The sequence below is a fragment of the Bombus terrestris genome, chromosome 4 (assembly GCF_910591885.1).
Source record: "Bombus terrestris chromosome 4, iyBomTerr1.2, whole genome shotgun sequence".
NCBI lineage: Eukaryota > Metazoa > Arthropoda > Insecta > Hymenoptera > Apidae > Bombus > Bombus terrestris.
This window is the reverse complement of record NC_063272.1, coordinates 7,184,442-7,198,198: the sequence shown is the minus strand read 5'-3', so window position 1 is coordinate 7,198,198 and position 13,757 is coordinate 7,184,442. Positions and strand designations below refer to the sequence as shown.

The 13,757-nt window shown below is 28.4% G+C and overlaps 3 protein-coding genes across 4 annotated transcripts in view; 2 read left to right on the top strand and 1 right to left on the bottom strand.

The window, feature by feature from the left end:
- Positions 1–6,115, top strand: part of LOC100644882 (zinc finger MIZ domain-containing protein 1) — a 28,127-nt gene extending 22,012 nt beyond the window's left edge. The window contains exons 5-10 of the mRNA XM_012308251.3: positions 38–384; positions 472–657; positions 736–878; positions 969–1,461; positions 1,547–1,780; positions 1,866–6,115. Of these exons, the coding sequence (XP_012163641.1) occupies positions 38–384; positions 472–657; positions 736–878; positions 969–1,461; positions 1,547–1,780; positions 1,866–2,003 (1,541 nt within the window). The 3' untranslated portion in view covers positions 2,004–6,115. The remainder of the gene's footprint in view (positions 1–37; positions 385–471; positions 658–735; positions 879–968; positions 1,462–1,546; positions 1,781–1,865) is intronic.
- Positions 6,116–6,260: 145 nt separating this feature from the next.
- LOC100645000 (caspase-1) lies at positions 6,261–11,128 on the top strand. Its single transcript, XM_003395138.4, has 4 exons — positions 6,261–7,200; positions 7,537–7,799; positions 7,940–8,245; positions 8,517–11,128. Exons 1-4 carry the CDS (start codon positions 7,118–7,120, stop codon positions 8,765–8,767), a joined length of 903 nt encoding a protein of 300 aa, XP_003395186.1. The 5' UTR covers positions 6,261–7,117; the 3' UTR covers positions 8,768–11,128.
- LOC100645118 (ADP-ribosylation factor-like protein 13B) lies at positions 10,897–13,609 on the bottom strand. Of its 2 annotated transcripts, XM_003395139.4 has the most exons (8): positions 13,279–13,609; positions 13,137–13,207; positions 12,839–12,972; positions 12,600–12,715; positions 12,258–12,434; positions 12,009–12,183; positions 11,901–11,934; positions 10,897–11,834 (listed from the first exon to the last, which is right to left on the bottom strand). In XM_003395139.4, the coding sequence occupies exons 1-8, from the start codon at positions 13,335–13,337 to the stop codon at positions 11,533–11,535; spliced, it is 1,068 nt and encodes a 355-aa protein (XP_003395187.1). In that variant the 5' UTR covers positions 13,338–13,609; the 3' UTR covers positions 10,897–11,532. The 2 variants fall into 2 exon arrangements, with proteins under 2 accessions (XP_003395187.1, XP_048260789.1); XM_048404832.1 differs by lacking the exon at positions 13,279–13,609 and having other exon boundaries at positions 12,841–12,972.
- Between the last annotated feature and the right edge of the window lie 148 nt (positions 13,610–13,757).

Below are 13,757 nucleotides of genomic sequence, written 5' to 3'. Positions count from 1 at the left end.
GGAGCATCAATAACTAATATTTTCCCGTTTTATATAGAGGATGATGAGTTAAGATTAACATTCCCCGTGAGGGATGGCATTATTCTTCCACCCTTCCGCTTAGAACATAATCTGGCTGTAAGCAATCATGTTTTCCAACTGAAATCCACGGTACATCAAACGTTGATGTGGCGATCTGACCTGGAACTGCAACTCAAGTGTTTCCACCATGAGGATAGGCAAATGAACACGAATTGGCCAGCGAGCGTGCAAGTTTCTGTAAACGCTACGCCGTTAGTTATTGATCGTGGTGAGAATAAAACATCTCATAAGCCTTTATACCTGAAAGATGTTTGTCAACCTGGAAGAAACACGATACAAATTACTGTATCGGCATGTTGTTGTGTAAGTTTGTTTTATCGTTATATGCTCACAATCTTAAAATTTAATTTTTACATGCGGTAAAATGAATTTCTTTCTTTTTATTTGCAGTCTCATTTGTTCGTGCTTCAATTGGTTCATCGCCCAAGTGTGAGAAGCGTACTTCATGGCTTGTTACGTAAAAGGCTACTAACGGCGGAGCATTGTATTACTAAAATTAAACGGAATTTCAATAATACTATTTCAAATAACGGTATACAGTCGGAAAAAGATGTCGTAGAGCAAACAGCACTTAAGGTAGATATTTAACACCATATTTAACATATTACATTTATGTTTTTTATTATATTTATCATGCAAATTATTTTATTACAGGTATCCTTAAAATGTCCTATTACTTTTAAACGTATTACACTGCCAGCTAGAGGACACGACTGTAAACACATTCAATGCTTCGATTTGGAGTCATACCTACAGCTAAATTGTGAACGAGGCGCTTGGCGATGTCCTGTATGCTCGTAAGTAATGTTTTAACAATTTTCTCTTCGATTATAAAACTAAACGCATTTCGTTCAAGTTTCACATAATCTTTTTTTTATTATATATAGAAAACCTGCACAATTAGAAGGTTTAGAAGTTGATCAATATATGTGGGGCATTTTGAGCACTCTAAACACTGCAGAAGTAGAAGAAGTTACGATAGATTCGATGGCAAATTGGAAACCAGCAAAGAATTTAACTACTGGTATAAAATCTGAAGAAGAAAACGATTGTAAGAGAATGACAAAGGCAATGTCACCTGGAAGTATGAACATGCCTACTATGAATAATTGGGATATGAATCAAGCAATGAGTCCGTATATACCACCTGATATGAGTAGCATCGTAAGCGGCTCTATGATGAATAATACACCAACTACGTACGGAAATAATAACATCAATCATCGGAATTCGTCGGGAGGATCTTTCGATATTAATTCCGGAGCGAACACGAATACCAATAATGATTACACTAATGGAACTGGGCCTCTTTCGCACTTAAATGAATCGGTGAACTCTCTAGATCCTCTTAATGCTATGGAAAAATCCCTCAACGATCAAGTATGTTCTAAGCTCAGAATTATTCTATAACTATATATAATCTTTCATAGATCATTTGTTAAATATTTTGTTCTTATTTTTACAGATGCCCCACACACCTCATACACCTCATACTCCTCACACACCACACACACCAGGTGGTGGAAACAGTGGTCCACCAAGTGTTCCTCCTGCATCCCAAGAATCCACTGGGAACCTCAACACATCTGGTAATACGAATACAAACATAACCAACGATACTGCAGATATACCATCAGATTTAAATTTTGACCCAGCTGCGGTAATAGATGGCGAGGGTACAGGTCAAGAAGCATTGAATGTAAGTAATAATCTACATTTTCTTAATATTTAAAGTATTTTTATATGTTCGTGTGATATTTATTTCTTATTATGTTATGTTGTAGCTCTTGCCAGATAATGTTGTGGATCCAATGGAATTACTTTCATATCTAGATCCACCAGATCTGAATACCCCCCCTAGCAGCGGCGCTAGCAGTGGTAACCCCTCATCAAGTGATGATATATTAGCACTTTTTGAATAAAGATAACGGGCACGTCGTAAGAGAAATAATCAAATTGCGACCCTGACATTAAGAAAGAAAACTATATCGGCAGGTTTACATCCTACTACAAATATATTTCTAATCGAATGAAAATACTTGCAGTGAGCAATTTCAAAAACGTATTGGGGTCACTGTTGGGTGCTCTCACCTAATTCAATGGTACAAAAAATCTTAGCTCTAATTATAATATTCCTATCAACAAAGTTAGGGCATATTATTAGATTTAAAAACGATGACTTTTAATTAATAGGCGAAACAAAGCACCACGTTGTAGTGTGCTTGTTTGTAAAGATGTTATTGCATGGATTATGTTTAGTCCTTTGATATTGGAAATATATATTTCCAATAGTAACGCGTTCTATAACATTGTGCCGGGCATATGTTCCAGAACTAATCATCGCAAATATACCACAATTATATTAATTGTGTTCAAAAAACAATGGTAATCCAATTTTTTAATATTGAATATAGAATAATGTTTTGCACAAAGGGTTTTACATATATATTAATATTATGGAAAAATGTTCATCTGATACAATAAATGTGCAATACGATCAACATATTTACATATGTACATTTTATACACATTACCATTTATCTATTTTTTCATTCCAAAATAAGTTTTTATAGAGACAATATTCAGGAAATTTACCACAGGATATAGAATTAATTAATATTATGTTTGGTACAATAAATTGATAACCTTTTATTAATAGATTTTAAAAAATCGTATAGCACATTTATACAATTTTATATTGAAAACGTGGACTTCTGAGGTTAATGTGTACATAACATTGGAATATGATTTTAGAAACCTTATATTAATATGTCATTGAAAATTAAACTAATATTAATAAATTTATGATTTTGGAATATTTGCTTGACAAAATGTGCTGTGGTATTTCAAAGACTTCACTTTGAAGCTTTCCCTGCAATACAATCTTTACCTCAGAACCGGTCTACTCGCATTCAAGGCTATGATGGACCTACATCACAACAGAATTACGATTGTACAGTAACTTTTGTAAATAAGTTTTAATCGAAAAAAAAAATAGGTAAGACATTCATCTGTTGTGAATTACCCTGCTTATTGATGGATATAGCGCATATAGTGTTCCTTTCCTTTAGATTAGATGATTAGTGACAACAGATGAAACAGAATCGAGGGCATATCGGGCTTCACACTGGGAATTATATTTGGTATGGTGTATCTCTTGAGCTTTTAAAAGAAATACGTAATTCAGAAATATTTAAGTTACGCCGGATGAAATATATTACTTCGCTTTTTAAGCAAATAATTTTTATTTAAAAATCTATACATTGATATTGAATTTATTGGCGAAATGTTACTTACATTGTTACTTTGATAAATATTATGTATATAAATTTAACAAACAAAAAGAGAAAATACATAGGAAAATATCTTACTTTTTTTTTTAAATGATAGAAATTTTTCAAATTTTTTTGAAGAAATTTATCAAGATGTAATAATGAAACACATAATCGATGAAAATAACAAGATATTTTTATAACACAAAATCTCTAAAGATACATCAAAACCTATATACCTACATATACATATGTTTATATATATAGGATTTATTTTCACATTTTAATATAGAATTATATTAATAATTATGTTAATAAAAACAAATGTATCATTTTAGTTATTATTTTTATTAAAAGCAGGAGAAACTTTGTAATATTAAAACAATTAGATTAACATTGACCTAAGTTTATATAAAAGGAAAGACAGGTAATAAATTATATTACACCAAATGTTTAGATGGAATCAACTTTTACATGGAATCAGTATTAGAAAATAAATTCTATATAACAGAATTAGCACAAATTCTCAAAGGAACTGATTTTTCGTTCAACGAAACTTCAGATTACGATTATATGTATATAACACTACTGCCAGAGTGAAACCGCCCATGGCCCCCAGCTTGTGTAGTAGTTATGACATTTATATCTTTTGTGATTTAAAAAGAAGATATACTTACAATGATTCATGTAGGTTATACAAATTTTATATAAAAATGTATTTATATTCCAGTGTGCAACAATAGCGCACACTGACGGATTAGATGCGGTCAAGTTTCTATTCATATAAATATTATAATATTATTGAAAATAGGATAATAATAATACTTACATTAAGCGAGATTATTGTATATTACTTGTATATATGATAAATAGATTAATAATATAAGAAAAGTGGCAAATACTTATTGGCCAGTTATAATATTAAAATAATTATCTTATTTCTCAGAACCAAAACATACAAGCGTTGTATGAGAATACTTTAAAACTAGAAAATATAACATGTAAATGGATACAGGATAATAACAGTTCAAATACTGCACTGTTATTTCTAATAGAATTATTACTTACTTATTAAAGACATAATTATCAAAAAAAGTTTATTCAAATTGTAAGCTTTACTTAGGATTGCCAGAAAGTAGGCACATGCAACGTTGTTGCAATTGTATATAGGCAATGTCTACCTATACCTACTGAATAATATCCTAAAATACATGATACACGGTCTTGGTTTACAAGTTGTAGAGCTTTATAAATATCTGCACAAAATTATAAGTTTTCGTGAAAATATTAGAAACAGTAAAATGTTAAAAGAGAATCAAAGCTTACTGTATTATTATTGACTAATTTTTAACAATTAAGTCATATACTTCCTGATAAATTTTGCTCATCTAAAAATGAATAATTTTATGAAAAAATTTTATGAAAACTGAAAAGATCTAACTTTTAGAAAGAAATATTACTAGTAAATAATAGAGATCACATTTTAAATCTTGAATATGGAACATTAAATTACCTATTTGCAATATCGTTTAAATTCAGTTCAGATTATTATAAGTCTCTACAACTTAATGATTATATACCTGTTTATCTATTGTTAGGAGGCCTATGATTTGATCCTACAGTGCGCCACTGAAAACTTAAATGATCAAATGTCATGTGTGTTGTTTTGTCCAAGACCTGAAAACTTCATTAAAAAAATAAAATATTTTCATGTAATATGACACAGCTGTACCTACTTATGGCACATTGAACATATTCAATGGATCCAACAAAGCTTTAGAGCTTGTTGATAAGCATTTAAGAATAATTAATAATTTCATTTTGTTGTTAAGTTACAATGCGTATTATTTTAAATTTATTAAAAATTTAATGTAGCTTAGATGATCAGTTTTAAATACTATATAACATTTATAGATATTCATAACTTTTTATTATCCACGAAAACTGGACATGGACCAAATTTTGATTATACGCGGGATTTATAGAAATCGATAAATTTCGGAAATAATAAGTGTTCGTATATTTTGAGTATCTAAAAACATTAAAAGCTGTGCAGATTGCTTTAACATAATTTCACATATTTAACAATAAGACAAATGTGTTTTAAGCATTGCCAAAGAGAATAAAAATTGAAACTATAAAATAACCCAACGAACTTAGTTTACATACAAGATTATACTTTTGGTAGAATAAGAAACGGTCACAAGTTTACTAGTCTGCAATTAGAATTAACGATTTCTCGTCTTTGGATAGGTATTCCGCCCCATTGTAGTAAAAGTTAATGTTATAATACGATAAATACAAGCATAAGTTAAATAATTTAATTGATTAAAATAGTGATTTAGAGGTGGAAAAATGTCAAGTTCCTCTTTAAATCAGTAAATTATGTGGCTCGACTTTTATTCTACCAGTAACAATGTTTTTATATCAATAAGATTTTTATAAATCTACTTGCGATTACTACCCGAAATTTTTCATAAATCATTCAAAAATTTCCTAAATAAGTCATAATGATGTTACATTAATCGATACACAAAATATACGTATTTATCACAGTCGCCATAAGTGATTGGTACAGGTTTGTGTAAAAATAAAAAGTAATACAAAAAGTGTACGTTACGAAAAAAACACTGATATCATTGGTTACATTCATGTAAAAAATTTTAATACACAAAGACCAGTTTATAATATGTATGACAGACACCGCATTGTTTCTCGATAACAGTTAGAAACATTCAATAAAAAAGTCATAAAATATTGAACACTTGTACCATTCTTAGATCAATTTTCCTACAGTTCAATTTATCAAAAGAAATATATTTTAAAGATAATATTGTCGCGGTAAAATATAAATTGTTGAACAAATGAAAATCATTGTTGTATTCATACAACATATTCAATAAAATAGTTAGCATTAATTTGGCATTAAATAATTTTATTATAATAATTTTATAATAATATAATAATAAATTTATTATAATAATTTAAAACGTTAACCATTTCCGGGTCAAGATAAGACATAACAACATAGTGTTGGAAATATAACTTATAAATTCTTTCCATGAGTATTATTATAAATATAATATCAGCATCAACAGATATCAATTTTCAAAATTGAATCTAGTAAATATTGTTCTATTTTCATTATATTTATTACAACTTTTTATAGAGTATAGTATTTTTCTATGTAATGTATATGAAAAAATACATTAAACATAATGATTTACTTGACATGATTTTTGGACGTTATATTTAACCTTCAAATCTTTTATCATGATGGCACTTGCTTTTGCTTCGAAATGTTTTTATCACGGTCATATAAACAAATCTGACCATGGTCCGGACATTCGCTAGAGAAAGCCACCTGTCTGTTGAGTCGAAAAATGTTAAGATGGCGAGGAAGAATAGCTCTCCTTTTGCAGAGCAAATACAGATGAGTGGAGTGTCGCTGCTGTGCCTAAGGTGTTTATAATACCTACGTGTATATATAAATATATATATATATGTATATTTTACGCATGCGTAGAACAAGACCTTTTCTTGCCCTCCATCTTGATTTTCTTCAACTCAGGAAACGGACGGTTTCATCAGTATGGTTTCTGTATAAGAATTTTCAGATCTGTATCTGTAGTTTCTATGTTTGTTTGTAGTAGTGTGTAGTAACTGACAGTATATGAGTCACGACGCGCGCTGTAGCGCGCCATTATACTCTATTCTTCTATAAACTGCATTATTTGCTGTGAAAACTATTTTCAAAGTAAAAAATGATGTACTCAACAGAAAGTGATAGTATAAACAATAGTAACAAATATAGTGGTGATGTCGCAGATGCGTTGGTATTTTCGGGGTAAGATTTAATGTATCATGTACACATAATTAATCGTACAATGTATCCCAATAATACAATCACTCTGATATATTTTCGTTCTTTTTATATTGTATATTGATAGATGTTATTTATTTGCATGAAATTCTGAATTGTAAGAAAATATTTATTCCTAAAGTTAATTATAAACAATTTTATTTTATTATGAATTCAATTTTTATTATTTACATTACAATATGTTAATAAAAAAATAATAAAGTATCCATAAAACAATGAAAATGAATTACAAATCCCGAATAATTTAATTTTGTGTGTAATCAGTTACAATTTTGCATGCCATTTTTTTTTATTTTCCAGAAACAGCGTCAGTCCTCTCAAGGGCCCTTTATTACAAACGGCACCCACAGACCGCTATGCCCCATATTACAACATGAATCATGCAAAACGTGGATTAGCTATTATTTTTAACCATGAATTTTTCACTATTACACATCTTAAACCAAGATGTGGAACAAACGTTGATTGTGAAAATCTTGTCAATACATTTAAAGATCTTGGTTTTGAAGTAAATGATTTTCATAATTACACACATAGAGATATAATGAAAAATTTAGAAAGAGGTACTTGGTTGATGTTTGCCTTTTATAATTTTGAACTTTGTTTTTAATCACAAGAAAAATATGTTTTGGGTTTTGCATGAAGACATATAAATAAAGATGCATTGAATAGACCTTTTCAAGTTATAACTTTCTTTTTACAGTTGCTGACATGGACCATTCTGAACATGATTGCCTAGTTGTAGCTATATTAAGCCATGGAGATTTAGGAATACTTTATGCTCATGACACTTCTTATAAGCCTGACTCCATTTGGTCTCTCTTTACATCTGATAGATGCCCTACGCTTGCTGGCAAACCAAAACTATTTTTTATACAAGCTTGTCAAGGGGATAAATTAGATGCTGGTACAACATTAAAAGAACGTACAGAAACTGATGGTGAATCAGTTACAACATTCCGTATACCATGTCACGCAGATTTTTTAATTGCATACTCCACAATACCAGGTAAATATAACTTCAAGATAAAGTTGATTTTAAATTCATTATATTTTTATTATATTATTAAATATATAATTTATTTGTCTGTTATAAATATAGACATTCAGAATAATATTAAATTGTTTCACTTTCATGATTAAATAATTTAACGATACATGTTGAAAAACTCAGAAATAGTTTTACCTTTTTTTTTTAGAAGAAATTATTTTTACATTTTTATATATCCACAAATTTTTTTCAATTAATATAGTTTAAAAAATATTACTTGTATATATAGGTTATTATTCTTGGAGAAATACTACTCGTGGCTCGTGGTTCATGCAAGCGTTGTGCCTAGAACTACGAAAAAATGGTACTCGTCATGACTTGTTACATTTGCTCACATTTGTTTCTCTGCGAATTGCTGTTGATTTTGAATCCAATACTCCTGATAATATCACAATGCATCAACAAAAACAAATTCCGTGCATTACGTCGATGTTAACTCGTTTAGTAATGTTTACACCTCCTAAAAATAAAATTGTATAGTCGTTTTATGCACGAAAGATTTATGATATATGATATGCTATAAAGTACATATATATATGTATTTTTTTAATTATAAATAATGATACCTTTCCAAGTAAATGGGTATCGCGTTTTTACATATTTTACATTTTACATCTCATTCTTTTAACATTGTTCTCCGTTATTGTTAGTTGGGAATGTGTATCTATTATGGGCTCTACAGTCCACAAGGTATAAAAAGTTAACTTTGCTCAGCCAGAGTAAGCATTACATACCGCCATTTGACAAAGTTCAGGGAAAATTGATAGCAATTTTCCTCATATTACAGTGGGTCTTCAAGATTTTCCTCGGACTTCGTCGAGGAGCAGTGTCTAATGTTGACAATAGCCGGTCAAGGTCGACTCCGCATTCTGTACTCTTTACTTCTTCTAATTCCTGTTACTCTCATTTTCATTGTACTCATTTTTTTCTTTCCTCTTCCTTTCTGAAAGATTAATCCCTTGCCATACCATTTAACTCGGAAGAATCCGGGCCCAAACGTTGCGCCCGAATGGTCGGGAAAGGAGTCGAAGCGGTGGAGACAGAGTGTCGGAACTTGCAACATGATATCGTACAACTGAATGCGTAGATAGTCGCGCCCGTGTTTAGAAAAAATACACCATTCGAAACATTCATATTTGGCCCGAGATTAAGACCACGAGCCTGACTCGTGATATTCAGGTTTAATTCAAAATTCTCATCGCGATTCAGACTCGTCAAAGTATGGCAAGGGATTAACATTTTCGTTTCTTCCATGTTTAATTCTATTTTCTTTTTATTGCTTTACCAACTTCAATTTGATATATTATATGTATATTATGTACCTTTATAGCATTAATCATATTGTTATTAGAAGTTCAAAGATAATATTTTACCTGTGCAAATTTCTACTTGATGTGACTTCAATGTAATGCATTTAAATGATAGCATTTATCTTATAAAAACTGCCATTATATATTATGCAATATTTGCACTACAAAACAAAACATTATAGCAATATAAAGTAGATTTTATGCTACATATAAATTTTTGTACTTGTTTAGATTAAGGGATCTTACAAATTTTATATCTTTGTAAGATTGATATTTATAATAGAAATCTACAACGATAAGATCTCAAGCTATAATTTTTAACAGTTTTTAAATTATTAAAAAAGCTGCATAGAATGGATGTAATAGTGGTCATGCAAAAATTTAATACAGTATATTCAAAACCATTATAAGTAAGATATATAATAAGTACAAATGAAAAGTAAAATTAAGACAACAGTGTTAAAACTATAGCTAAAATTGATTGCCTTTGTGATTGCTGCTTTATGAACAAAATTTTATAAGTAATTTATATATGACCTATACAATTTCGACATTATATTTTGAAAAAAACTATTTTTTAACCATTGTAATGCAAAACAACTTAAGAAATATATATTTAATGCCTACTAAATATATTGTACAAAAGTCAGGAGGACAAAATCTGTGTCTTTTCATAACAAGCAATAGTCTAATCTTATCTAAAAAAGAATGAAATATTTTCAAGTTAGTAATAGATAAATATAACTTGCCTGATTAGAGTAGTTGTGATTATATAAGGTGCAATTACAACGAATATTACCTATTGTTAAGAGGATAAATATGAAATAAGCAAGGCAATTTGCATATACTTTTGGAATTGCTGATGCACATAAAGTGTTATGTTGCTTCATAGTTTGAAAAAGGCATTATTAAATAAAGTAGATAAGAATTTAACAAAAAATATTAATATTATGGCAAAAATTACTATATTTGTAATTGAAATGGCATTATTATGATCTATAAAAACATCTAGAAACGTGATATAACAGTCTTTCATAATAAAAGTATGTAATTTTTAAATACTGATTAATGCAATTTACAATATTTAACGTCGCTTTTGATGGTTTGACCACTATGTTTTCATCGGTATGTTTATGTACATGTAATGTAATTAGTAGAAAATATTTTCCTTAAAAGAATATTCTTTATGTTATATGAGATACATTGTTCCTTACTGTTACAATTTTTAGTATAATTTTTCGATATATTATATTTAACAAAGTAGTTGCTCAACAAGATAATGTTACAGATAAGACAATGTTATGGAACTACTTACGATATTTATTATACTATAAATTGTGATAAGTATGCTTTTGCGATACAATTTTTACGCACTTTTACTCCTATTCTATAATCGAAAGTTTTTTAATGTCTATGCTATAGCTTTTATAAGTCTTTCATATATATTGTAATTCGTATATTTGCCGAACTTTTATGTACATGAATCTATATGCAAATGTACAAGATATAATAAAGTTTAAATAAAAAAACAGATGGTGTTTAATATCATAAAATAATTAAAATACTATACTATATATATATTTTAAAAATACATTATAAATATATTATAAATATTTACATTATACAATATGATGTAAATATGTCTACTAATATAAATATGAATTAAATGCTATTATTATTATATTAAAGACAATGAAGAAAATATTTATATATATGTATTTCATGACTAGAACAAATGAATGTATACAGACATTATATACATAAACAATCGCTCACATAATAAAAAACATTGCTAATATTTTTTTCATGTTATATTAGATGAATATAAAAAATTCGTTGTTAAAATATTTTGCTTGGATATAATTTTAAATACATTGTATCATATTTTTTAATAATGGTCCCATATTATTGCCTGTACAATTAAAAATATTGCTTTTATGTTACTTGCCTAGGAATATTAATTACTGTTATCTTATTTATAAAATGTGAACGCTCTGGAGCTGTATATGGACGATTATTTTTTGATCTAACTGGACGTGAATATGTATCTAGTGTTACTGGATTTAATATTGGTGGAAGTGTCTGAACATTCTGTTGAGATTCTAGAGTGTTTTGAGTAAATTTAACAGTTTGTGACATATCCTTAATTTCAATGACAGATTCCTCAGTAGTCAGTGGTGCAGTCTTATTTCTATATGTAAACATTTTCTTTAGCTTTTTTCCATTTGCTACTATACCTGTATAAATATGGTTTATAAATGTAGTATAGTATTTACATTATTTTATATTGAAATAGCACATACCATTTTGAGAAACACTTGGTGCTTGAGCATCTTCCTAAAATTATAATATAATAAGTAAAATAGAAGCATAGTCTAACAAACAAACAGAATAATTTTTAATAATATTACTCTTTTTAAAACTAGTTCTTTGATTGGCTTAAAGGGATTGGAATGGACTGATAATCTTGATGGTGAATCTAATACTACGCTTTGTACTTCAATATTTTTTTCATTTTGAGCATTTTGATTTTTAAGCCTAGTATTTAAATTTGTATAGTTCTTCACTATTATATCCAGCAGCCATCTATATAATTTATTTATATTTAGTAAAAGTTAAATTTTGTATAATCAACATAGAATAAAAAGCTAATTACATACTTGTATCCATTTTTAATACCTATAGTATTATCTTTTGACTGATCTCCTTTCCAAATACATGAACATATTTCCACTCTTGTGGGACATTTCATAGTATTAGCAGCATGTTCTATGTCTAAGTTTTCAACGAGATCTAATTCATCAATAGCCCCGTTTATATCCTGTTTGTTTGCAAGCCTATTATGAAATATAATGAAGAATATACACAAAAATCTTACTAAGTTAAATGTATATTACATATATGTATTTTTAATGTAGTTAGGTGATACATATTATATCTACAAATGATACTCCGTGCATGAACAACAATGCAAGCATAAGCAATATATTTAATTTTCTTACAACAACAATGGCTTTCCTGAAATATATTCATGTGAAATTAATTCACCAAATACAACTTTATTTTCTGTAAGACGGGAAATATCACTAGCATCCACCACATATATAAGACCATGTATCTAAAAGATGAAAAACGGAAAGAAAGGTTTCAAATAATATTATTAAGGATAGAAATAAAAGGATTATCTGTATCCTAACTGCAATCGCAGCACAAAGGTGTTATATATTTATTAATTACTTACACCATTATAGTATTTTGGCCATAAAGATCTGATTTGAGAGCTTCCACCAACATCATAAATTTTTACAGTGTATGATTTATATTTTAAAGATACTACATGGAACCCTATCGTAGGTAAAGTGGTTTTATCTGAATCTAATAAAAAAATATATAAATAATGTACTATTTAACTATTTGGAAAAATAGTAAATTAAGGTAATTAAAATCGCAAATTAAAAAGATATTTGGAAAGTCAGTTATAATTGTCAGCAAAAGTAAGATAAACAATTTTTTTAGCAAAATACACATATGTATGATACCTCCACTGATGCAGTTCAAAATTGAAGTTTTTCCCGCATTATCAAGACCCACAATAAGCAAGATAATACTCCTAAAAATTATATCATTCTTAAATACATATTTTTTCATCAGTATGAGTGTTTTGATATATTAATTCATTACTTTTCGGCACATTTCTTCTTTTGTAACTTTTGCAATACGCTTCGCATACAATTACCCATTATAGTAAATTTATTTAATGTTATATTTGAAAATCAATTTGTGTCATGTTGTATCATACATTTCCATATTTAAGAAATACGCTTAAATATAATAGGAAAAGAAAGACCATTTAACAATCATTGCACCAATTGCACATCAAACGCACCAATTAACTATAGTTTCGTCAATGTAATAAAATGTAGCTTCATATAATCTAATGTTATAAAACATTCATAATTCGTTTATCTCTTAATTTACATATATGATACAAAGAAACTATAAAATATCATCCAATGCAATATTATATAAAAAATCTACTATATAAAAAAGTTACATTAATTGCTATAAATTGAACATAAATTCAAGTATGAATTGTATTAAAGATAAATCAAATTTTTAAAATTCTATCAACATTTTCAAAATTATATTTTTATGTGACG